The following is a 27027-nucleotide window of genomic DNA, read 5'->3' as shown; positions in this document are numbered from 1 at the left end:
TTAGTCGAGTGAGGATCGATAGCGAGGGAGTGAAAATTGAGGGGAGAGAGATCCCGTAAAGTGACTGCTTCAGATATCTGGGCTCTATCTTAAACAAGGAAGGTGAGATTGATGATGATGTTTCACACAGAATTAAAGTAGGATGGATGAAATGGAGAGGCATCTGGAGTGTTATGTGATCGACGGATTCCTCTAAGACTTGAGGAAAAATTATACAGAACAGTCATAAGACCAGCTATGATAGATGGTGCAGAATGTTGGGCAGTCAAGAAGCGTAACGTAGATAAGTTAAGTGTGGCTGAGATGAGAATGTTGAGATAGACGTGCGGTAAAACCCTGAGAGATAGAATAAGAAATGACCAGGTTAGATCCGATTTAGGAATTGCCCCAATTCAGGATAAGCTCAGAGAGTGTCGGCTACGTTGGTTAGGGCATGTCCAAAGAAGGCCTTTGGATGCCCCAGTACGGAGTAGTGACCAGAAGCAGATGGATGGAGCTAAAAGGGCTAGAGGGAGGCCAAAAACAACCATTGATGAGTTAGTAAGGAGAGAAATGCAAAAGTTAAGTCTTCACCCAAGTATGGCATCTAACAGAGCTACGTGGAGGGCTAAGATCCGGGTTGTCGATTCGTGAGTGGGATGTTATTCACAAGGATTAAAGTATCGGTATCGGTCGTCGTATCGGTAGACCAAAATTAAGATACGTATCAGAGGGAATCGTATCTTATCAGAGATACGTTAAGATACGCTAAAGATACACACATAAATGGATAGGAAACATTTTTTTAAACACTTTTGCATAAAGAATTTGTTAAAAAAAGCTATTGATAACATGTATTATGTATAAACACTAAATTGAGGGTATCATACTAAGAATTCAAGGTTTGTAGTTGTCCCATAAATGTAAAATCCTTGTTCCCAACCTTGATTTCCACTTTAGTTAGAGAGAAATAGGACTGACAGCATCTTTGGAACAAAAACCCCTCAAAAAATCGTGTTTTTTCGAAAAATTACCCATTTCGGCCATTATATGGCTGTAGCGTACTGTATCAGTACATACCAATACTCACCGATACGTACCGATCGATACATACCGATTCGTACTGATCGATACATACCGATACGTATTGATACATACCGAAACTTACATTTCACCTCGATTTTATATTTTCCATAGTCATATCGGTGCATTCGTATCGTATCGATGTGTATTGATGCATATCGGTATGTATCGAAGGATATATATCGATACGAAAGGATTTTATAATTTTCATATATCGTATCGGTTGGCTAAATTTAAGATACGTATTGGAGGGTATCGTATCGGTATCGGAGGTACTTTAAACCATAGATGTACCAAAGTCACCTTTTTTTTATATATATATTCTCATGGATCCATGTAGCCAACCCCATTTAGTTGGGATAAATGGGAGAATGTGTATCTTTAACTGATCACACAAGTCCCTTATAACATAAAATCATGATAGGGTCATGATAGGAATAAAAAACAAAAAAATATAAAATATTTACAAGTATACCCCATTCAACCGCCCCTCTAATTAGGGTCGATGAAGGGGGGAAAGCCCCAATGTGCCCTTAGATCACACTAATCCTTATTCTGACACTCTCCCTCAGGTTGGTGTATATAGTCACACATGCCCAACTTAACTAAACTTGGATGAAATAGTTTTCCAACCAGCCCTTCAGTGAACATATCAGCTAGTTGATCACTAAACTTCACAAAAGGAACACAAATCAAACCAGCATCCAACTTGTCTTTGATGTGTCTATCAATCTCCACGTGTTTTGATCAGTCATGTTGTACTGGATTATAAGCAATACTGATAACATCCTTGTTATCACAGTAAAGAATCATAGGAAGACGAACAGGTACACCATATCATCCAAAAGTGTATGCAACCATAGGAACTCACAAATCCCTTATGCCATGGCACGAAATTCTGCTTCGGCACTAGATCTAGCCACCACATTCTGCTTGCGCCAAGTGACAAGATTCCCTTCTACAAAGGTACAATAACCAGAGATAGACTTTCTGTCAGGTGAACCAGCCAAATCAGCATCTGTATAAGCTTCAACTTAGAGGTGATTATGAGGAGATAAGAAGATCCCTTTTCCTAGAGTTGACTTCAAGTATCGTAAGATACGCATAACAGCTTCCATATAAGAGGAATATGAATCATGCATAAATTGACTGACCAAACTCACAGCCACAACAATGTTAGTAATGTATGTGAGAGATATATCGGTTTTCCTATCAACTGTTTGCAGCGGTCTTTGTCAACTGGTTCCCCCTCCTTTTCCTTGAGACGGCTACTAGCTTCTATAGGAATATCAGAAGGATGACAACCTAAAAACCTGTCTCGGACAGCAGATCAAGGATGTACTTCCTTTGAAAGAGAAAGATGCCTTTTGAGGACCTGGCAACTTCAATCCCAAGAAAATACCTTAACTTTCGAAGATCTTTTATCTCATATTCTTCGCTAGAAAACCCTTAAGATGATCAATCTCAGTGCTATTATTTTCTATTACCACGATATAATCCACATAGACAATGAGTATACTAACTTTTTCACTAGACCTCTTTATGAATAATATGTGGTCAGCATTACTCTGCTTATAACCCACAGATGTCATAGCCTTGTGAAATCTTCCAAACCAAGCTCATGGTGATTGCTTAAAACCATAGAGCATTCTTCAACTTACAAAACCTTGCCTTGAGTTGTTGTGCTAGAGAAACGTTGTGGTAGAGAAACCTAGTGGAATTTCTATATAAACTTCCTCATCGAGCTCTCTATGGAGGAAAGCATTCTTTACTTCAAGTTGTTGGAGTTCCCATCCTAGGTTCACAACACATAAGAATAACACTCGCACAGAGGTCAACTTGGAAACTACTGCAAATGTCTCCTAATAGTCGATTCCATAAGTCTGAGTGGACCCTTTAGCCACAAGCCTGGCCTTATATCTTTCAATAGAACCATCGATCTTCTGTTTTACCATAAACACCCACTTACAGCCAACAGGTCTCTTCCCAAATGAAAGAACCACAAGTTCCCATGCAGCATTCCTTTTTAAAGCATCCATTTCTTCCTCCATTGCGGCCTTCCATTTTCTTTTTTTCTTTTCTACAAGAGCTTCCTACCAATCTCAGGGACACAAGTAGATGAAAAAGAAGACACAAAATCACGATAGGAGGGAGAAAGGTAATCATATGAAACAACATGAGATATAGGGTGTTGTGTACAGATCCTAGTGCCTTTTCTGAGGGCAATAGGTTGGTCAAAAGGAGACATTAAACCTGAAAATGAGGCTCAATCGGTTCTGGATCCAGGCTAGCGAAGGGATGTGTAAAGGTGGTGTTGTAGAGGTGATGGTTTGAAGTTGCTTATTTCTAGCATGTCCCATACTATAAACTTAAAGAGTGGAATCATCATTTGTCTTTGGAATTCACTAATGGTTTTCTGAACTGATGTAATCTCCCCCTAAGTTGGAACAATAGGTTCTACCCCCTCACTATCTTGTGGAGCATGAGGATCTTGAGGTGAAGATGATGGGTATACTGGTGGAACAAGTAGATTCAGAGTAATCTCTTCTTCACTAGTAACTCCAGACTACCCTTAAAGAGGTGACGATCAGTAGTAACCAACAGATTTATGAAACACAACATCCATTGTTACTATTGTACACCGGGTAGGAGGATGGTAACACTTGTATCCTTTTTATGTAGGAGAGTAACCAAAAAAGATACACTTAGTACTTCGAGGTTCCAATTTTCATGATGAATGATGATTCCTAGCAATAACAAGCACACCCAAAAGTCTTTGGAAGAACGAAGAAGGATGTATTCCCTTGAAGTTGAACCTCAATGGGAGTTCAAGAGTTGGGGACACGAGTCGGCATATGATTGATTAGGTAGGATGCTGTGAGGACAGCACCACTCTAACACTGAGATGAAACCTCTCTAGCAAACATCATGACTTGAGCAATATCCAGCAAGTGCCTATTCTTGCGTTCAGCCACCCAATTCTGAGCAGGAGTGTCAACACAACTTGCCTGATGAAGAATCCTATAATCAACTAGGTATTTTTGAAACTGACCCTCCATGTACTCTTTTCCATTATCACCACGTAGAATTTCCAGAATTGCATTGAACTGAGTCAGAATTATTTTATGGAACCGCTAAAAACAACCGAACAATTCACTTTTGTGTTGCATTATGTAAATCCAAGTAGTTCTAGAGTGACACTCAATACAGGGCACGAATCACCTTTTTCCAGAATTAGATGTCCAACGAGATGGACCCCATACATCAGAGTGAGCCAAATGAAAAATAAAAGAGCTTTTATTTAAAGGTAAATAACTAGAATGAGTCTGTTTAGCCAGAGCACAGGTCTCACAAAAAAGAGTTCATCCCTAGTACATGATTTAATTAAATACGGAAATAAAAAAGATAAGGTCCAAATTGGTGGGTGTCCCAAACGACAATGCCATTGATTCAATTAAGAAGAAGTAGAGTGTAGCTAATGAGGAGTTGTTGATGCTACAGTTGTAGGGAGACAACCATCATCAAGCAAATAAAGACCACCCCGCACCTTACCACATCCAATCATCTTCCCCGTTACCAGATCCTGAAAAATGCAAAGGAAAAAAGGTTACCTTACAGTTTAGGTCCTTAGTAAGACTACAATGGATAGAAAATTAGTAGTAAAATTAGGGATATGTAAGACTGAAGACAGTGTTATAAAAGAACACTTAATAGAACCCTTTCCAGAGACATGATAGGGTGTCATATGCTACCCTAACTTTATCTCTGCCTAAGGTGGGTGAGTACTGGTGAAATAAACTAGAGGAACCAGTCATGTGATCAGTGGCACCGGAGGCAATAATTCAGGGAGTGGAGACGACTGATGCACAATGACCACCAAATAAAATACCTGGGTGAGCAAAATTGAAACCTGAAAGGACGGAATTGGCAGGAGTTGAAGAATTGAAAACCTGAAGCATATGTCTAAAAGCCTAGAGTTCCTCTTGAGAGAGTCATATATCAGTTGCAATTGGAGTGTCCACAATCTCAACCTGATGGGCTTTAGTTTTGGATTGACAACGAGCACGTTTTGCCTCAAAATCAACAGGTTTTCCATGAGCTTCCAACAGTTGGCCTTGGTATGGTATGGTTTGTGGCAGTGTTCACATTAACAATCTCCTTGGTAGTATCACCAGTTCGATTTGCTCCCTCAAAGGTAGTAATGGATCTAGTTGGTAGGGCTGATTTTTCAATAGTAGTTGTATGTAGCATAGAGTTACGATGACATTCATCCGTATAAACCATAGCAAAGGACTGTTCCAGAGTAGGGAAGGGAGATTGGCTAAGTATCTAAACACGAATCTAATCATACTCGGCATTCAAACTGCCAAGGAATCATACACCTTAATTTTATCCACATATTTGGTGCAGACAATCCAGTGTGGAAGTTGTGCTCCAACAAAACCCGAGCCTAGCATTGGACACATTGTGGATGATATTAAAGCTCTAATTTCTTCTTTTGAAGTAAGCAGTATTGTCTTCAACATTTTTGGGATGATAACAAAGTGATCCAGTTCAAACCATAGAGTTCGAAGTTCTACATAATATTTGGACACAAAGAGTTCCTACTGGGTAGTGGTATGAACCTTCTTGCCAAGATCAAATACCTGGGCATCATTCCCTAGTTGCCCATAAGTTTCCTTAGCAGCAGCCCAAATTTGAGAAGCAGTATCTAATAGTAAAAATCCTCGAGAAATAGATTGATGAATGGAACCAATCAAGACATTACCAAGGAGTCATTAGTGACCCATTTATCCTGAGGGTACCCTCATCAGAGGGTTTCTTCAGTTTTCCGGTAATGTGCCCAGTGAGACCTCTACCAGTAGGTAAGATATGTAGATCTAGACCAAACGAGGTAATTAGTTCCCTCTAATTTCACAGAACTAGTCCCAAAAGGCATGTAGTCATTACGACTGTCCATCAGACCTAGGGATCACAGTAGTTACTTCAAACATGATTGAACTCGTAAAAAATTGACAATGAGAGAGAAATACCATATCTTCAAAATCAACTGTCAGAAAGTGTCTATACTTGGATCAAATTGCCCAGAGTAAGGATAGTGAGGTACCACAAATAATATTAGGATTGATGAAGAAATGTTGAGATAAGCAAATTAGGGTTTTAGGAGAAAACCTTAATTATCAAAGAAGAGAGGAGAGAATTGATACAGAGACTTGGCAGATGGGACCACAAGTCTAGTCGATCTCCTCTGTAATGGTGATGATGATCTCAAAAAATTTAGCAAAATTCTATGGGAGTTATAAAAATCGATTTTGTCAGGGTTTTAGAGGAAAAACCTTTTTTTTTGCACAAAATCGATTTGTGTAGATCTTGATCTTGTGGATAATAATGAGTCCTTCCAATTAGCTGTACTTGATCTTCAAGAGGTAGAAATGTGTTCCTTAACATGGAAGATACCACACTCCATAAAATAAAAGAATAAAAAATCATAGAGGGTGAATAACCTAAATTTTCTTGCAAGGGTTTTTAGTGTTTTAGTTCATGAGGAAGGGTCCAGGACAGCTACTAGATTCATATGAATCACCTCATTAGTGCTGCCCTATGAATGGGACAAAGGTAGGACAAGATGGAGGCTAACAAAAGTAATGGAAGAGAAGGTGAAGGTCTGCGATTCTTGAAGAAGGGGCTGGAAATTGAAAACCTAGATAAAAAATTAGGCTCTAATACCATGTTAACAGGAAGAATGGGAGCATGCTTGGGTATCTTTAACTGATCACACAAGTCCCTTATTTTTATAATATAAAATCATGAAAAAGTCATGATAGGAGTAGAAAGCAGAAAATGTAAAGTATTTACAAGTATACCTCCCATCCAGCCACCCGACTCTAATTAGGGTCGGTGGAGGGGGGAAAGCCCCAATATGCCCCTGCGGCATACTAATCCCTTTTCTTTGGATGAATAAATAAATTCATTACCAAGGAAAAAGAATACAGCCCCAAAGGGAAAAAAAAAGGAGAAAAAACACAAAACCAGCACACCCTCAAGGGGTGGCTCGAAGATAGGTAAGAGCGAGTCTGCAGGTGACAACAATATGCCTATTCCTTGGGGAGTCAACACAAGTAGAAGAGATAGAGGAGAGGTTTCCTTTGATTTCAAAGAAGATGGAATCCCAAATCTTTTGCAACGGCCGAGAGTTAGAGGTCCATTTCCTAATATTCCTCTCCATCCAAATGTGGTTAATGGAGGCATTGAAAGCAAGCTTTCCCACCACATCGTAGATAGAGGAAGATCCTCCAAAAGTCATATCAACCCAGATCCATTCCTGCTGGATGGGAAGGATTCTACGCCGAACAGGCCAACATTTCTTTAAGACACCTTTCTAAATGGCAATTGAGATGGGGTAATCAAAGAATAGGTGATCTGAGTCTTCAGTTCCATTCCAACAAAGGGTGCAGATTGGGGAGACCGGCATCTGAAGATGAATAAGGAAGGATTGAGTCGGGAGGCAATTGGAGAGGGCCCTCCAAGTAGTGAAGGTTTGCCGAGGGATGTGATATCTAAACCATACGATCTTGTGCCAAGGCAAAATAATTCATGTTGGTTTGATGAAGTCCCAGGCTGCTTTTGAGCTGAAAACATCCGAAGAATTATAAAGCCATAAGATAGTCGATCCCACCATAGGGGCTAGTAGTGGGGAGGTTGTCCCAAATGTGGGCAAGAGCTAGGGGGGAGAGGGTTGGGGGGGTCCAACTACCATCGCTGATGATATCAAAGATCTTTGAGTCTTTCGATAGGCCTGCACTATAAATGGATCTAGCAGGGACCTGATGAAGGAGAACACCCAGGAGTTGCCAATGTCAAGCCAAAGGAAGGTGGAGGATCCATCACCAATCTTGGAGGAGATAGCCCCGGATACCAAGGACCGAGCCAATAAGATTTTGCGCCAGAACCATGAGGCATCAGACATAACAGGGGTTGTCCAGATGGAGTGCGAACAAAGGCGGCCCGAATAAATCCAATCAACCCAAATACCTTTCCTCTTTGAAGCAATCCTCCAAATTAGCTTAATAATTCCAGCTGAGTTGACATCTTTTATACGCCATAATCTTAGACTACCCTCAGACTTGGGCAAACAGATCTTGGCCTAGCTAATGGGGCGAAGAAATCTTGAAGACTCAGCTCCTTTCCATAAAAAGGCAGACACAAGAGATTCCAGGAGCTTGATTGTGGATTGAGGAAGCCCGTAGATGCCAGACCAGTAAATGTGGGAAGCATGGAGGACATGCTTAATGAGGCCTACCCAAATAGGAGAGAAGCTTTCCTTTCCAAAGCTGAAGCTTCTTTCTAATGAGATCAAGCATGGGAGTGCAGTGGTGAGCTGTAAACCTTGAGGGGATCAAAGGCAATCCCAGGTATTTCACAGGAAGAAGGCCTAAGGAGAATAAGGCTATGGCAGTGAGGGTGTTCTTGACACCATCAGACACCCCGACTAAGAAAAGGAGAGATTTTTACTGGTTGATCGAAGACCAGAGAGGCTCTCAAAGAAATGAAGACATTCCATAATGCTCTCCAAGGAATCCGAGCTGGTTTTGGAGAATATCATAAGATCATCCGCATATGCAAGATGGGATAACTTGATGGCTCTGCATTTTGGGATGGGGGAGATGCGCTGCTGATCTGTGCAAATCTGAATTTTGCGGGAGAGGACTTTAAGGACCAAAGTGAATAAATAGGAGGATAGAGGGCATCATTGTCTGATCTCAACTGAAGAAGAAAAGTAACCCGCAGGGTTGCCATTCACAAGGACTGAGAAGCTGGGGGTAGAGATGCAACATCTGATCCAGTGAACTAACACTTGAGGGAAAACCATCTTCAGCATAACATTAGAAATATAGTCCATTTTAGGGAATCAAAGGCTTTATGGATGTCTATCTTCATGGGAGCCACAGGAGAATGAGATTTTCTATCAAAACCTCTAACAATCTCATTGCAAAGAAGGATATTGTCCGAGATACTTCTGCCCAGGATGAAAGCCAAATGATTATCGCTAACCAGGAATTCCACCACAGACTTGAGCCTAGTGGCAAGGATCTTCGCAACAAATTTGTACAACAAATTGCAAATAGCTATGGGCCTGAAGTCTAACATAGAATCAGCTCCTTCCTTCTTTAGGATTAAACAAAGGAAAGTATGATTAATCCCTCTAATTTGGCAAGGGTTGAAGAAGAAACTCCTGATGGCCTTTATCAAATCATTTTTTATAATATCCCAAGTGGCCAGGAAAAACCCCATGCTAAAGCCATCTGGACCCGGAGCCTTGTTGGATTTCTGAGAGATCACAGCATTAGTAATTTCATCATCAGAAGGGATTCTATAAAGATAGCTGAGGTGATGTTCAGGGATGAACTTGTTGAGGAGACCATCAGTCATTGATCCCAACATAGTGGAAGGAGCGTTAAATAACACCTTGTAGTAATTTGCAGCCTCAGATTTGATGCCCTCAACACTCACAATAGGCTGCCCAATAGAAGATAATGAGCTTAGGGATGGAGTTCAGATTTGATCTAACCTTCATCGATCGGTGAAAATAAGCCGAATTGCTGTCACCAAGTTTGAGCCACTTGATTCTGGATTTTTGCCGAAGGAAGCTCTCTTCTTGAACGATAATTTTTGCCTAAGGAAGCTCTCTTCTTGAGCAATAAGAGAAGCTAAGTCCTGAGACACAACCTTTTCCTCTTCAGCTAAAGAACTATTCAAACGATCAGACTGCAACCTGAAATGAATGGAAGCCAGCCTGTTCTTACAATCCCAGACCTGAGAAGTGATGTTTCCAAAGACTTCTGTGTTCCACACTTTGAGGGCACATTTAACATTCTTCAGCTTCCTAAAAAGTGCAATAAGGGGGCACGAGAAAGCATGCACAGGCTTGTCCCAAGCTTCCTTAACAGTTTCAAGGAAGGTGGGGTGGGAGGACCACAAATCAAAATATTTAAAGGGCTTGGACCCAAAGGAAACATATGGCTGAATAAGGAGAGAAATAGGACAGTGATCAGAGACCTAGATCCTCAAAGGAGGCATGTGAAGAAGGGAAATAAGAAATCCATGCTTCATTGACAAGAAGGCGATCCAACTTGCATGAAATTCTTGAATCCCCACTGTGCTTGTTATGCCAAGTGTATTTCAGCCCAGACCATCTCAAATCTTGTACTCCAACATCTTCAATGCAATCATTGAAGTCCCCAACTGAGATAGCATCGATCAGTTCACTGCCTTGCTTTTCATGCCCAAAACGGACAACATTAAAGTCACCTCCTATAGCCCAAGGAAGGGACCCAACCTGATTTCCAAGGAGACGGAGATCAGCCCAAAGGTTTTCCCTATCCAGGGAACAATTGGATGCATAGATGACTGTGAGCAGAATAGTGGAATTTCCAAGGGTGTTGGAAACCTTGAGGTGGAGGGATTGGGAAGTGGAGGAAAGGAGAGAGACATTTAGCATTTGGGGATCCCAAAGGAACCAAATTCGCCCATTAATGTGATGGCTATAATTAGATAAGAATGACCAGGAAGGGGCAATATAAGAGGCAATGCGGGCAGCATTTGGCTCCTTTACTCGAGTTTCTAATAGGTAGCAAAAATTGGGGTGATGAAGCTTAAGGAGAGAGCGGACAGAGGCATGCTTGGAAGGGGAATTGAGGCCCCTGGAATTCCAAAAAAGGCCTTGATTCATTGAGAACTAGTAGAGGGGTGCAACAAAGGCTCCATTTGGGCAGAGCAAGCAAAGCAGCAGCTAACCGAACCAGATTTCCAAGGGCCAGGGGGACGACGATGGTAGGATTTAGTGACAACAAGGGGAGAAGGGGCACACTAATCCTTATCTAACAAACATTTTCAATTCGTCCCATGGTTTCCTTTCAACACTACTTGAAACTGGGAAAATATTTCGACTGAGATTTAGAACTATGACTGGATCGTCCTTTGGGGACAGCTTTTCTTGTCCTACCTAGCTCAGCCGTAAGGCTCAGCGGCAGGTTCTTCATATTGCGGTGACCTATACCCTAGGATAGGTTACCTTCAGTACGTAGATGAGTCAGTTTATATGGCAGCTGTTGAGGACTACATTCATTGCTTCACGCACACAATGACATGGAATGCACTTATTTTGCAATCAGAGTGGACTTGATCCAAAATATCATAGTTCATTTCAGTAGACAGTCATACTGCTCAGTGTTGTACTGTTTATTTGTTTGGGAATTGGCAGACTTGGGTGTCTGTGAATCTGCTTTGTAGTTTGTACTACATACTTTATTCTGTAGCACTATGTCGTAAGTCGCAACTAATTAACCAATAATATGCTTCTTAATGGCATGGATGCATTATTTACCTGTTTTACTAGCATACTCTGTCTTATAGTACTAAAACAATATGTAGCATAGGCAATACTACATAATGTATACAGTTCAGTTCGACATTTACTGCCAAACAATGGTGCAACTTTATAACACCATTGTGTCACTTTTTTTTTCTGCAAAGTGAAGACCTATATATTTTATGGTCGTTTGGCCACCGAAACGGCCATTCAGGTTTGTATTTGTTCTGATTTTATTGGATGATCACAATTTTTATCAAATCCTGTGATTATTAGTGCTTGAATGAAAGGAAATGACTAGAAACAACTGGGACCTTTTTAAGAATTTTCAGGAGGAAAATGGATATTATGAGGAACAAAACTGTGCCCTTCTCAAGCCATATGAGAACCAATGATGCATCAAAAGGAAAATAACAAAATCTGATCATTGATAGCAACCAGATCTATGTCTTTACTCAAAAGAATGATTAAATAATTCCTATAGGTAAGACCAGAATTGGTCAAACTGTACCTTTCCTATTACAGCTTCATCATTAACATCAGATATAACAGTGTCATTGGCTCGGATGATCCAACGCCGCCAGTAGAGTTGACATGAGCCAAAAGATGTCCCATTTATAATGCATCCCTCAGGCAGGAGCCGCATGCGGATAGAGTAAGAAAACCAGTACTTTTCAGACTCTTTTTGTGGATCACATAATTCTGGAATTAACAAGGAAGAAGCCCGAGTCTAAAAACAAATCATTTGTCAGTCAGCAGACAATGGTTATATTAATAACAGTACGAAAATTAGCCACAATAGCAGCAACAATGAAACATCATTTGGGAATGACAATCACAATCAGGCAGAGATCAAAAGAATTTGGACCCATCATTTGTGTCAAAAAATGAAAAACTGCAATCGCTTACCCTTCCTGTTTGGAGAGTTAATTGCTTATTTCATGGAAGCTAAAAAGAATGTTACCCCCTTGAAGTAAATGACAAATATAGGATAGTACTACGTATCTCCCATGTTACCCCCTTAAAGTGGGAATTGTGCATCGAGTGCATTATACTTGGAAGAAAGGTTCTAGATTTCAGTTTTGAGGCTGGTTTCAACCTTGACAAAACCAAAACTTCTCATGTTTCGGTCAAAACCTGGGATTTTTCTGGGACAATTGAATCCTAGGTTCCAAGGCCCAGAAAATGGTCTTTTGACCTTTTTTCTTTATGCCTATTTTTACCATTTTACACCTATTACATGAATTAGTAAAAAAAAAAAACACAAAATAGTACTTGTGTTTTGGACTCATGTTTGCTATTGTACGCTGAATGTTGCTGTACACTAGCTCTATTGAGGAAAGGAAACTAACGTCAACCTCCAATTACTCAAATCCAAGCTGTAGAAGGGCTGAATGAGTAGAATGCAAAAAAGTAAGAATATCCGGTCTGATAAAAGGGGAGTACATGTATGGTGGTCTACAGGACTTTCTTACTGACAATGGGAATATCCATCATCTTTCCTGTGTTGATACACCCCAACAGCATGGGGAAGCTGAGAGAAAAAATCATCATTTGTTAGAATTCGGTAGAAGGCCTTCTGTTTGGTATGCATGTTCCTAAACCTTTTTGGTCTGAAGCTGTTCGTACTGCCGCTTTTCTCATCAATCGTATCCCTACCAAAATCCTTGGGTCCCAAAACCCTTTTGCTTTCTTTTCCTCTCAGACTTCTGCTTTTTCTCTTCCTCCCAGGGTGTTTGGTTGTGTTTGTTATGTGCATGTTAACAAATCTTCCCACACCAAACTCGATCCCAAGGCTCTCAAATGCCTCTTCTTCGGGTATTCTTCCACTACCAAAGGCTACAAGTGTTACCACCCTTCTTCTCATAGGAGACTTCTTTCCAAAGATGTCACCTTCCTTGAGCCTGTGCTTGTCTTTGCTTCACATCAACATCCTCTTCAGGGGAGAATGGAAATGAGAGTGAAAAGGCTGTTGATGTCATTCCGTTTCTTCCTCTCACCTTTTACACCTTTTCTCTTAATATTGGGAAACATAAAGCGGTCGGTGGATTATGTTGATATTGTGTATGTTGTTGATACTAGTGGTCCTTGTAAAGAGAAGGAGCCTTTTGTGTACACAAGAAGGACAAAGAAGACATGTCAAGAGTCTTCTTTGGATCCACATCCTGAGCTTCTTCAGTCAGGTAACATCTCTTCTCCTCCTTCTGAGTTAGACCTCCCTATTGCAGTTGGAAAGGGTAAGAGAGCTTGCACTAATCCTATAGCCCAGTTTGTTTCCTATGATGCTCTCTCTACAACAAGTGTTGCCTTTACAGCTGCTCTTTCTTCTGCTTCCATTCCTAAAACTGTTACTGAGGCTATAACAGACCCAAAGTGGAAGCAAGCCAAGTCTGAGGAAATGATGACACTTGAGAAGAACTGCCCTTGGAAACTGATTGATCTTCCCAAGGGGAGAATTCTAGTTGGATGAAGATGGGTTTATACAATCAAATATTAATCAGATGGTGCTATTGAGAGGTACAAGGCAAATTGGTAGCCAACGGTTACAGTCAGGTGTATGAAATTGATTATCAGGAAACCTTTGCTCCTGTGGTCAAACTAGTGGTGAAACAGGGCTGGGTTGGGCTGGGTTTTTAAAACCCTAGCCCAAACCGGCATCCCCATTATTGGGCCTGGACCCTACCCAACCCTGACTCGAGGCCTGGAAAATCCAACCCTAACCCGCCCTCAAGGTCGGTCTGGGATGACCCTGATTAGCCCCGACTCCATCACCTTCCTTGGAATCTTTACTGGATGTAGTTGATAAAGCCAAGCCTAGGTAGATCGAGTTCTGACGAGGGCTTCTGCAGGTCATAATTGCTTTACTCCTATGGGCTAAAACATTAAAAGAACCCATCGACGAGCTCAGATAGTGTATTAATTATATGATCTGAACTCGTATTTGGAAACCCACAATATTCCTCAAAGTCATCAACGATTACTGGTAATTACGGCTATAAAAATCCGATCTTTTCACCAAATTTACCGAAGAAACTAATTCATGTTCCTATAATCGTCGCTACTACTCATGAAAATCAAACAAACAAATAAACAGAAATCTAACAATGGTCCCCGTATGTGCATCGACGATGGTTATGCCGTCTGTAATTTTGTTGCTCAGGTGGGTTCTCTTCCCCTCTCTCTCTAAATTTATGGGTTCTCTTCTCTCTCTAAATTTCTTTACTTATTGTTACAGATAGAAGGCACTAAGGAAGGAGCCAATGATTGTGTACGGCGACGGGAAGCAAACCATGAGTTTCCAATACATGTCAGATCTGGTGAGACCATCACAAGTTGTGATGAAGAAGATGGGAGAAGGAGAAAGGGTTGAAGGGGTGGCGGCCATGCTGCTAAAGGAGAAAATGAAAGAATGAAAAGGTTTAGGTTTAGGGCTTGTGATATAGCCAAAATAACCCCTCGGTGGGGGCCATGACACGTGTCGCCTCTGAGACACGTGTCCACCGCCAGACGAAGGTTCCAAGAGACCACTCACACTCGAGCACGCGTAATCACCGAGGCACACCCGCAGAATCATGCGGGACCACGTCGTCTGCATGAGGGGAATATTCCCTCCAGAAGGTTGGACGTATTCGAGTAGGACTCTAAGAAGGCCGAAGGGGGAAAAACCCTAAGGCCAAAGAGCTATATAAGAAGGCACGGAAGAAAGGGGAAGGTAAGCTCTGACACCCTCACCATTACTCCCTTATTGAACTGTGCGGCCGACCCTGACTTGAGCGTCGGAGGACTAACCCCGGACAAAGTTCCGGGCCTCCGTCGTCTGTGTTTGTGTAGGTTGGACTAGCGGGGTTTTTGGCAGCAACAGCTTGCTAACACAGTATATAAATGAGTGTTAAAGTCAGGGTCGGGTTGGGCCGAGCTGAGGCCTCAACCTAGGCCTGACCCAACCCTGACCCAGGGTTTCAGTTTTTCAACCCTAACCCTAACCCACCCTCAGGGTCAGAAAACTTGGCCCAGGCCTTGTTCGGGCTCAGGGCGATTTAGGGCAGGTTCGAGCCGTCATGCTCAAATTTACACCCCTAGGTCAAACATAACTCTATAAGTGTTCTTTTATCTATGGCGCTAAGCAAATATTAGACCTTATATCAGTTGGATGTGAAGGATGCCCTCCTTTATAGTGACTAAGAGGAGGAAGTGCATACGCAGCCCCCTCCTAGATTTAAGTTTCCGGCAACTGATGGTAAAGTGTCTGTTAAAGAAGGCAGTATATGGTCTTAAACAAACACCAAAGGCTTGGTTTGAAAGGTTCAGGTAGGCCATTCTGAAGAACGGATATTCCCAAAGTCATGCAGATCAACACATTATTTACCCGAAGAGGTAACAGTACCATCACAGCCTTGATTGTTTATGTTGATGATATCGAGGTAATTGGAGATGACAATAATGAAATAGATAAGTTGAAAGCCTACTTAGCCAAAGAATTTGAGATCAAAGACCTAGGGCACTTGAAATATTTCTTGGGAATTGAAGTGTCAAGGTCTAAGAAGAGACTCAATATATGACAAAGGAAATTTGTGTTAAATCTGTTAAAAGAAACAAGGATGTTGGGATGTAAATCGGCAAGTTATCCTATTGGGATCACAAGTTAGGGGAAGACGGTGGTTCTTCTTTTGTTGATGCAGGAAAATACTAGAGGCTAGTGGAGAAGCTGATCTACACGTCTTTAACTCGCCCAGACATTACTTATGCAGTGGGAGCAGTGAGCCAATTTATGTACGCTCCCAAGAGTGGGCACTTGGATATTGTGTGCCACATCCTCAGATACTTAAAGTTCTATCTGGGAAAAGGAATTTATATGCCCAAAACAACCGCACGAGGATAGAAATTTATTCTGATACTGATTGGACTGGATCCATCTTTGACAGACGATCTACTTCAGGTTACTACACATTTGTGGGCGGTAATTTGGTTATATGGAGCAAGAAACAACCTATTGCAGCTAGATCTAGTGCAGAGGCAAAGTACAGGCCAATGGCTCATGGAGTTTACGAATTCATTCGGTTGCAATGGCTGGTTCTTAAGTTGGGGAATGACACTGAAGGACCTATGCATCACTACTGTGATAACAATGCAACTATAAGCATCGCCCATAGTCCAGTGTAGCATGATAGAACAAAGCACAGTGAAGTTGACTGGCATTTCATCAAAGAGATGACCAACTCCGGCAACATTTGCACACCCTTTGTGAAGATAGGTTGATGCAGAATTGATGCTGTTGAACCGGGTTGACCCTTCGGGCAATCTCAACCAAGATGAACCGGGTCCGATTGGATTTTTGGATTCCTTAGGATCTTTAGGATTTTATTTTGTTTGGGAATTATTTGCAATCTTTTAATTTGGGTAATTGATAGTCAATTAGGGAATTACCACTTGTTTTATTTTGTTTCTAATTTTATTAGTTAGAATTTGGGAAGTAATTAGTAGTTGCTATTTCAGTTTTAGATTTTGATTGGGCAAGTTTTAATTTTGATTTATTATATAAAGGCATGTAACCTAATTTAGTAGACAGAGTTGAATGATGAATTGATTTGAAAGTTTTTAGTGCCGGGTATGGTGCAAGGTGTTTGATCCCTTCCCCCCCCCTTTTGTACTATTCTCTTCTCCCCTGCAACTCTGAGTTCACTCAAGGATTTTTTCCCTATCCCTACCTGCCCTCCATCAAGTGGTATTAGAGCAAATTTCTTGCCCTCTCTAACCATGATAGGTTACATCACCAATGTTGAGTTGCACAAGTTGTATCGTGAGATACTTGAGAACCAAAAGGAAACTAATGCCAAGGTTGAGAAAAAAAAGGCAAAATATGACAAGTTCATGGATGAGACTCAAGGTTCCCTCACTAAGATTCTTACCTTTATGCAAAATTCTGAAACACAAGTCGATGAAGGACCATCTACACCAGTTCCTCAGTTTAATGCCCTACGGATTGAAGATACACCTCACCGAGTGCAACGTGATCCTGTTAAACCCAAGATGTTACCTAGAAATTTTCTGATAGAGATTATGGCATCAAAGTTGAGGTTCCAGAGTTTAGTGGGGAAAAGGGACCTGAGGAATTTCTTGACTGGCTTACCAAAGTTGAGAGGATTTTCGCATATAAGTCTCTTCCAGAAGAGAAAAAGTCTGAACTCATCCTCACCAGATTTATTGGGTATGCATGATCTGTTTGGACTGAAATTTTGAGCAAAGGCAGGTCTCTCCTGGGCATCAAAAACCCCCAAAGTCCCAGCTCCAAAGCCTTCTTCTAACCTAAGATCGAAGTCCAGCCTCAGGTCTGAACTGAGGATTACTGCCAGCATCAGTTGCAGGTTCATAACAGTTCTGATTTGGGAACTTTTGAAGTTTATCAAAGCTAGGTCTATAGTCCCCTGCTGGTGCGATTCAGTACCTGAAGCTTGAGGTCGAAACCAGCTCTAGAAGTCGAGATTTACTGTCCAAATCCTTCTTGTTCTACTGCCTTGGAGTTCCATCGGGAGGAAGAAGATAAGTATTACTTGTGTTTTAATTAGACATAATTCTTGATATTACATTTAAACCCCTAATTCCTAAACTTGTGTTCTATTATTTTCCCTCATCTTTTGAAATTCCAGAATACCCCTCCTCTTCTGCTTTTATATTCTAGTTTGACCCTAGTATCTATTTTCATCTCTTCTAAGTTCTAGAGTTGTGCCTGAATTCACAAGAATGCCCCTACTTCTTTGAAAATTGTTTTAGTTGTTAATTGTGGGCCCATAAGCGATCCGATTTCAGTCTTTGGAATTCCGGATCCGCATCAAGTGAACTGAGTACAAATTTGGTCATGGAATCTTTTGTGTTCAAGTTCAGAGTTCGTTTGCCCAATGGAAAGCCTGCTAAATTGTTAATTGATGAGCGACTAGATGACAATTTTGTCTCTAGATCTGTGGTGGATATGTTGTCAGAGACCAGTCAAATTTTTTTTTAGTCGGAGGACAATGTATTTGTTGAATTTTCTGTTCCTACTTCTTATAATGGTGCTTTTTGTGAAGTGTTTGACTCTCCTCAAAGCATCATTAAATTAGGTCAAGGCTGGTTGGAACGGGACGGTATTCTTGATCGTGACGACAATGTGTGTACCCTCCAGGCTTACCACATGCGTCGAAAATTTGATCTTCATGGACTGGTCGAGCCAAAGAAAGTGATAACCTAGTACAACCACAAGATGAACCAGAAGCATCAACACAAGTGGAAGACCGTCCTATTGTGGACCAAGTGATGACAACAGAAAGTGAGAAAATTGTGGATCAAGCAATGGACATCAATGCAGTGCCACTTGTTCCGCATCATGAATTCGTTTTTCCCCATGATTTTCCAAACTTGAATGCACCTCCAAAGCTTCACATCATGGATTTTGTTCGCGATGCAGAAGACGAGCAATTCACACCCGGTCGTGAGTTTTTATTATTATCATTCTTTAAAACTCGGGTACGAGTTTTTCTCAACATCGGGGGAGTTGATGCAGAATTGATGCTGTTGAACTGGGTTGACCCTTCGGGCAATCTCAACCGAGATGAACCCCGTCCAATTGGATTTTTGGATTCCTTAGGATCTTTAGGATTTTATTTTGTTTGGAAATTATTTGCAATCTTTTAATTTGGGTAATTGATAGTCAATTAAGGAATTATCACTTTAAGTTTTATTTTGTTTCTAATTTTACTAGTTAGAATTTAGGAAGTAATTAGAAGTTGCTATTTCAGTTTTTAATTTTGATTAGGCAAGCTTTAATTTCGATTTATTATATAAAGGCATGTAACCCAATTTAGTAGACAGAGTTGAATGATGAATTGATTTGAAAGTTTTTAGTGTCAGGTGTTGATGCAGAATTCTGACGGTCGGCACCGAGAGAGAAACCTACAAAACAGGGGCCGGAGGGGTGCTCCTGCCAAGAGGTTCTGATGCCTCCGTCAGTTTCAGTCAACAAAATAGTTTATTGGAGCAGTGGAGAGAGAGTGAGAGTTACCTCTTTTTCCCTTTATAGGGTGGATGTAGTGAAACCCTAGTCCCTATAGGGGGTGAAATGACTTGTTTGCCCTTGTAGATAGGTACCTTGAGTTGTTAGGAGTTCCTTGGTCTGTGGTTGAGCACCACGTGTCCTACGCCTATTGGTGAGGTTATTTCATGGGGTATCATAAGCCCCCCACTCCTTTAAGTTCCTAGAAGAGGAAGTTGAGGGAGTCAATGCTCAGTCTTGTCTCATGATTATAATCGAACTAGTACCGTAATTAAAGGTTGGGATACTCAAGTCTTGGATACACTTGAGCTCGTGCCTTAATGAAGGGTCGAGACGCTCAAGTCTTGGATGCGCTTGAGCTCGTGTCTTTATGAAGTTCAAGGGACTCAAGGACTTGGCACCCTTGAGGTCGCATCGTGTTGGAGGTCGAGGGAATCAAGGCCTTTTGGCACGCTTGAGCTCATACATTGATGAAGGTCGAGAGACAAGGTCGCCATTATGCTTGAGCTCGTACCTTAATAAAGGTCGAGTGTCTCAAGGTCGCCATTATGCTTGAGCTCGTACCTTGATGAAGGTCGAGTGTCTCAAGGTCGCTCACGCATCTGAAGTAATATAGATGTTAAGGACCAAATATTGTGCTCATAATAGATGTCGATGACCAGATACTATGCTCATAATAGATGTTGATGACCAGATACTGTGCTCATAATAGATGTCGATGACCAGATGTTGTGCTCATAATAGATGTGGAGGACCAAATCTTACGTATCAGAGATACTGTACTCATAATAGATGTCGATGACCAGATGTTGTGCTCATAATAGATGTGGAGGACCAAATCTTGTGTATCAGATGCCCCCACTCCCTTGGGCTCTACCAGAGTTCAAGGGAAGGGAGTATATGATTGCTCCTAGGAAAGGTTTTGTTGAAGACAAGATATTATTTTGGTTGTTCTCAAATGAGCCCAGAAATACCGGATGGAGACTTGGTTTATAAAGCTCCAAGCATAAATGAAAAAACTTGGCACTCCCTGCAACCTAAGAAGAAAGCCACATCTAGAGAGTTACTTCCACGCGGTAGATAATCAAACAATGGTGACTCATCTATTTGAGAAAATGGGCCTGCCAGTTATAACATAATCCTTATATTATATTTAATTACTAATATGGGTAGCTCTAACATGGGCAATCTCAAACATAGTTTCAAGCATCTGAAGTGAAAGGAATGGGAGTAAAAGTCTTCCCTGTACGGGTGCAGCCCCGTGAATTGGTCCTAGGGGTGATTTTCATAAATGAGTTAAGATCCGCGATGATAAGCTATGGCGAGCCTCAGGCTGCTTCTTTGTGTGGCGGGTTGCATGAAAAGCTTTGAAGTGCTTTGAAGTATGATACCGTAGAGGACGAGCGAAGGTTGATAGTCAAAGTCCATCTTTGGCTACGATGTATTAGAGCTCAGTCAAAAAGATCTCGGCTCGGATAGGCCTAACATAAGTAATCATTGGTATTGGTGTTTGGGTAGGCCTCGTGAGATAACCCTTTTCTCCCCCCCCTTTTTTTTTTCTTTTTTGGGCTTGGTATGCTGGGCTATGGGCTATGAGTAGCGACCAATAACATGAGGATGAGTCGCGTCCTGTGACCTGTGTTCAAGCTACGGAATGTGCCGAGTGGTTGCAAAGTGTAAAAGTAGTCGAGCATGGTTGGTTGACCGCAGTGTGATTGGCTTTGAGGTGGTTTTCCCTACAAGCTAGTCTGCTCGACTGTAATTTATTCGGCCTTGATACGTATACTCGACGATGTGCTCGCCTGCTCGTAGAAGGAGAGATTGTTCGATTTGGATATCAACGAGAAAAATGACGAGCCTGGTGTGATATGGGCAGTGAAATCTCGTTCTTTTACTTCTTTGCAGCTTTGAGCTTAGAGAGCAAGACGTGATCAACATATTGGCCTTCATATATGATGAATTTCGAATAGGTAGCATGCCCAAACAATTGTGGCTCGTTAATAGCAGGGCACCAACCGAACATGACATTCTGAGCAACATTGGAATCAGTTCTGCAACACGATAGCACGTCTTTGTCTTGTGTGCACGATTTTCTCGATTGCAAAGAGCTTGGACGTGAGAGGTATGCGGAGTGCTAGCCACACTGTGGTGGGTTTCAGTGCTTGACTTCCTTTTTTGCTGCAAGAGAAATAAAGAGAAACAGAGAACAAGAGAGAGAATTAAAATAATCAAATCACTTATCGTATGTAGCCCGAGCTGATCGGTTGTAGGTTGTGTGATTGCACTGCTGAACTTGATTGTGTGCTCGGTGTTATTATCGACGATCAGACCTAGGGAACCAGACTTGGCCTGGGTTGCGAGGTGCTGGTCGGCTTTGAGATGATTTCCCATGCGTGCTGGTCGGGTCGGCTCGGCTGTGATTCGTTTGGTCTTGGGATGGTATTACTGGCAATGTGTTCGGTCGTAACATGCTCTTAAAAGGAGAGGTGCTCGATTTGGATATCAACGAGCAGAATTTATGAAGTCCATCAGCTCCTGTGAAGATTCATTGGTCGGCTCAAAGTTCTCGGCCATGGGGTGCTCGACAATCAACTACGTGTGAAGGCAACCCTTCACAAGCGAACAATGTTCCGAGAGGCCTCGTGCAAGTGTCGACCCTCATCTCCCGGATATAGGAGCTTGGATGCAATATGCGGCTACAATCTCGTTGATTATGCGTATGCTCGGCCATGTTGAGGTTGGATGCAAAGAGTTTAGTTACGAAGGGTCTCTGCTCGACATGAGACGAGTTGTGACGAGCTAGCTCCAATCCGGTGATGAACTGCTCCGTTGTGATGAGCTGCATGGAAAGAATGACAATATGGAAGTGTGGAGCTCGGCTAGTCGGTGCTCGGTGGCTGGTTTTGGTGCTCGACTTCCTCTTTATTTTTTATTTACATTTTCTTTTGGAGTACTGGGCTTCAAGGTGTGTGATCGGTCTCCTTTGGGCGTTCCTTGCCTTCGCTGTAAGGACAGTCATGTGAGGTGAGAGTTGCGAGGATGAGGCGGCGAGTTGTGTCTTGGGACCCACAAGGTGTAACATTTGAGCCTGAGGTCTATGTTGTGCGGTACCAGTGTACCACTACTTAGATAATGGCCCTTTCCACATTTGCAAAGAGCTTTGATGTGGAGAGCTCGGTTGGTCTCTTCTTCTCTTTTTTTTTTTTTTTTTGGGTGGTAAGAGGACATGCTCGGTTGCAGAGTGGTCGTTTGGAACTCGGTTGCAATGACTTCAAGGAGAGTACCACTAATGCTTGGTTTCGAAGTTGATGCCATATTTGGTCGATATCCAAGTTGACGACCATGTATGCATGATCGGTATTTAAGTTGTTGACCATGTATGTATGCCGGTGCTTCTTTTTTACTACAAGAGAAAGAGAGGGAAAAGGACAACCAAAACACTTAATGCAATGACTGACTGGATGTAATCCAAGCCGCTCGATTTTGGGTTGCTTGGCCATGGGCTGATTGGCTGCGGTGGCTTCAAGGAGAGTGTCATATGTGCTCAGCATGTATCTCGACGACCAGCCATCCGTGGTATTTGGATGTGCTCAGTATGGGCTGAGTTTGGATGTGAATCTTCTACAACTAACAAGGATCATGGTTCATTGGCTAACTTTTTTTTTTTTTTTTTTTTTTTTTCAGGCCCAGTGGCAGAGTGTTCGGGACTTTCCACTGATCATGGAGTCTTTGGTCTCAGCTTCCCTACATTCTTCTTTCCCTTGGGCGCCTAATGTGAGAGGAAGGTAGAGGTACGAGCAACGTACCTGCGACCACCAATCATGCTGTGAGTTGAATATCAGTGACCAACGAGCACGCCGCGAGCTGCGACATCTCTACAGACACCCTGCCTTCTTGCTCTGACAAGGGTTCTAGTTGTCTAACGCTTGGTCGGCGGAGAGAGTGCTTGGTTGCGAGAGACTTGGACATGGGTGCTTGACCATAGGGAGTTCGACTATGATGTGCTCGGATATATGGTTCATAAGATGATCGGTTTTGGTGCTCTTTCTTGTTTTTAAATCGCACTTCAGATCTTTGAATCTGCCAGGATGAGTCGCCGGCTAGGTGTGGCCTGACTAGAGGACCAAGTGGCAAAAATCACCTTAGCACATAAGCGATTTGGCTTGGCTGGAGGGTTAGGTGGCAAAACCCAGTTTGCACACCACTTAGAAAACCAGCTCTGTACAATGATTTTGGAATACCGGTCTTGCAAACCACCTTACCACGAACTTTAGTAAAGCAACTGCAAAACAATTTTGTAAGCCATTTTCAAAAACCATTTCCTTAAACCACTTGTATAAACCACTCTTGCAAATCACTTTTACAAACTACACATGTCAACCACTTGCAGGCTACAGTGAAAATCCAGAAGAATCAGGGGTTTCAACGATGGAGAAAACTAGGGTCAAAGCATCTTTTGTAAACCTCTTGGAGAACCAGTATTGTAAACCGCCATTCATATCATTTTAGGAAACCTCTTTGCAATCCTCCTCGTAAAACCGCCCTTTAAAACCACAAAAAGGTTGGGGGTTTCAACGATGGATCCAGGTTAAAGATCCATGAGAAATAAAGATGGAGACAAATGCTGAGGTGCAAACAAGATGCAAGAGCCATGAATTTCAGATTTGATGGTTGAAAACTTTGTGTCTACAAAGAGGGGATTGGGTTTTTGAAAATCAGATTTGTGGTCCATAAATCATTATAGAAAATAACCTTGAAAAACTACTCCGTAAACCACCTTTGGAAATCCGGTTCCAGAAGCATTCTTGCAAACCGCCTTGAAAAACCAGAGGGATTTGGAGTTTTACCGATGAGTAAATAGGGGGTAAAGAATGAGATTAAAAGAAGAAATTCAGTTCTGCCGCCACACTTCCCTTCTAGATCTTCAACAGTCACAGAGGCGGCGGTGGAAGTAAACCACGTCTCTACTGTGATGAGAACCTCATTCTAATAGAGATGTCGTTGCCGCTACTTGCAAGGGATTTAGAATTTCTTGATGTTCAGAGAAAGAATATGATCTAGACGAAGAAACCTTGGATCTCATGTGTGAACTAGTAACCATTCTTGATATTTCAGAGAATGAAAATGATCAAGACGAACGAACCTTGGATCGGGACAAAGAAACCTTGGATCTCGGGCATGAACCAGTAACCATTCTTGATATTTCAGAGAAAGAAATGATCGAGGTCAGAGCTCAGGTTCTCAATCCTTTCTCTGTCCGCCTCCACTACTCCTTCGTTCCCAAAGATGGTGCCATTGTTGATGCAGAAATCCGACGGTCGGCACCGGGAGAGAAACCTACAAAACAGAGGCCGGAGCCTGGAGGGGTGCTCCAGCCAAGAGGCTCTGATGCCTCCATCAATTTCAGTCAACAAAATATTTTATTGGAGCAGTGGAGAGAGAGAGAGAGAGTGAGAGTTACCTCTTTCTCCCTTTATAGGGTGGATGTAGTGAAACCCTAGTCCCCATAGGGGGTGAAATGACTTGTTTGCCCTTGTAGACCTACCTTGAGTTGTGAGGAGTCCCTTGGTCTGTGGTTGAGCGCCACATGTCCTACGCCTATTGGTGAGGTTATTTCATGGTGTATCATCGGGTATGGTGCAAGATGTTTGATCCCTTCCCCCCCCCCTCTTTTGTGCTATTCTTCTCTTCTCCCCGGCAACTCTAAGTTCACTCAGGGATTTCTTCCCTATCCCTACCTGCCCTCCATCACAGGTGATCAATTGGCAAACCTCTTCACCAAAGGACTCATTCCTCACCAGTTTAGTACCATTTTATGCAAGCTGGGAATATAAGACATTTATTCTCTAGCTTGATGGGGAGTGTTAGTTTAATAAGGGTACTTTAGGGTCAAGTGTATTATATTCTTGTCACTTATTATATATTTTTCCCTTTTGCCTCCCTAGGGACATGTATGTAATTCTTTACATCTTGTTATTGAAATAATATATGTGGTAGAGAATCTTTTCTCCAACCCTCCATCCTCTGGTTCTCCTGTTTCTCCTTCCATTTTTACATTCTAACTTCTTCCTCAAATGAATTTCTACTTTCAATCTAAACAATAAAATAGAGAACCCTTCAGATGTAGATGCACACCCATGGACCGATCCATACCCATTTGGGTATCTAGCGAGCGATGAACCGGACCCATATTGAGTCTTTGACCAGTAGGATCTTTTAGGATATAATTTCATTCTCCTGCAATCTTTTATATTGGTAACTTAGGTAGGTGATAGCTGTTAGGATTTAGTTTCCAATTAATTTGAGTTTCCAATTTAGAGTAGGTTTCCTTTTACTATTTAAATGTTGTAATGCTCAATTAGATAACAGAGATAGAAAAATATGAATTGAGTAAAGTGTTTGAGAGCCTATAGGCGTGTGTGCGACTCTTCTCCCCCCCCTCTTCCACCCTTTCTCAGTGCGATTTCTTCCTCTCCCCTTCAACTCTGAGACCCATCTCAGAGAATCCTTTCCTACCCTTACCGACCCTCCATCAATTAGTATCAGAGGCGAAGGATCCTCCTCATCACTCTCTTCTTCCCTCCGTCTCTTTCCCTTGGTGTGCCAGTTCTGCCGAGAACTGAAAAAATAAAAAAATGGAGAAAGAATCCTCGAGCCAGAATCCTGCTACCTTCGATTCTGCCTTACCATATCCCCATCGCCTTCTCTCCCTGTTCTTTTGATCAAAAGGGTTCTGCCAAAAAACAAAAACAGAGAAGTCGAAGTCGAAGAGAAGCAGCAGCAAAAGAAAAGAAGAAGCAGAAGCAGGAAAAAAAAAAGCGACAAAGAATCCCTGGATTCTGCGCAGCGACAAAAAGAAAAAAAACAGGAAGAACAGAGTCAGAAGAAGAGAAGAGCAGAGAAACTGAAAATAAAAGAGAGAGAAGACGAGGAAGAAGAAGAGAAGTCGAGAAGAGAGAGAGAGAGGACCACATACCTGCGAAGCCATTGCCAGCCTCTCTCTTGATCGGAGCCGACTCCCGCTGCTGGTTTCCATCTCCAAAAATGAAGATCCCCTTCCCCTTTTGTCGGTAAAACCTACACCCAACGATTTGCATTTCTTTAATTATTTCTTCTTCTATTCCTAAAGTACCCCTGCCCCACCTTTTATTACCTCTCCACCCTCTTTTCTTGCCTTTCCAAGAATACCCTGGTCCCCTCATACGTTATGTCCTCTTCTTTTTAAGTTTCAAGCTGAACTTCTACCCAAAAAAAAAAAAAAAAAGAGTTGAACCTCAATATTCACAGTTGTGCCATCGTCTCCTCAACTTCTATTTTACCATTCTGCCCTCACTCCTTGCTTTAAATATCTATCCATAGTGATTCCAACAACCTAGGCGATGAATCTAGACCTTATTGGATATTCGTCAATAGATGCAACTGGTACGAAAGAAGCTCGATCAGATGCAACAACACTGCAAGGACATCAAAGACCTAACAATGGTCACAGCTAGTTGCATACACTCTACCTTCAACTATGTGATCTCAGTTGTCGAGCAACAGGTAGAAGAACCAGAAGATGAATCACCAGTGA

At 42.0% G+C, this 27027-nt stretch overlaps 1 protein-coding gene across 9 annotated transcripts in view; it reads right to left on the bottom strand.

Moving 5' to 3' along the window:
* Window positions 1-27027, bottom strand: part of LOC122062981 (F-box protein SKIP16) — an 81104-nt gene that overhangs the window by 10019 nt on the left and 44058 nt on the right. For 4 of the 9 annotated variants that reach the window (XM_042626645.1, XM_042626647.1, XM_042626646.1 and 1 more), the window contains exons 3-4: window positions 11943-12161; window positions 4610-4645 (exon numbers count right to left, since the gene is read on the bottom strand). The exons of 2 other annotated variants lie outside the window; for them this stretch is intronic. In XM_042626645.1, coding sequence (XP_042482579.1) covers window positions 4610-4645; window positions 11943-12161 — 255 coding nt within the window. The remainder of the gene's footprint in view (window positions 1-4609; window positions 4646-11942; window positions 12162-27027) is intronic. 3 more of the 9 variants (XM_042626650.1, XM_042626649.1, XM_042626648.1) reach the window with 1 other exon arrangement.

This window comes from Macadamia integrifolia, unplaced genomic scaffold (genome assembly GCF_013358625.1).
Source record: "Macadamia integrifolia cultivar HAES 741 unplaced genomic scaffold, SCU_Mint_v3 scaffold1167, whole genome shotgun sequence".
Lineage (NCBI taxonomy): Eukaryota > Viridiplantae > Streptophyta > Magnoliopsida > Proteales > Proteaceae > Macadamia > Macadamia integrifolia.
The sequence above is the reverse complement of the archived record's forward strand: the minus strand, read 5'-3'. Positions and strand labels throughout refer to the sequence as shown.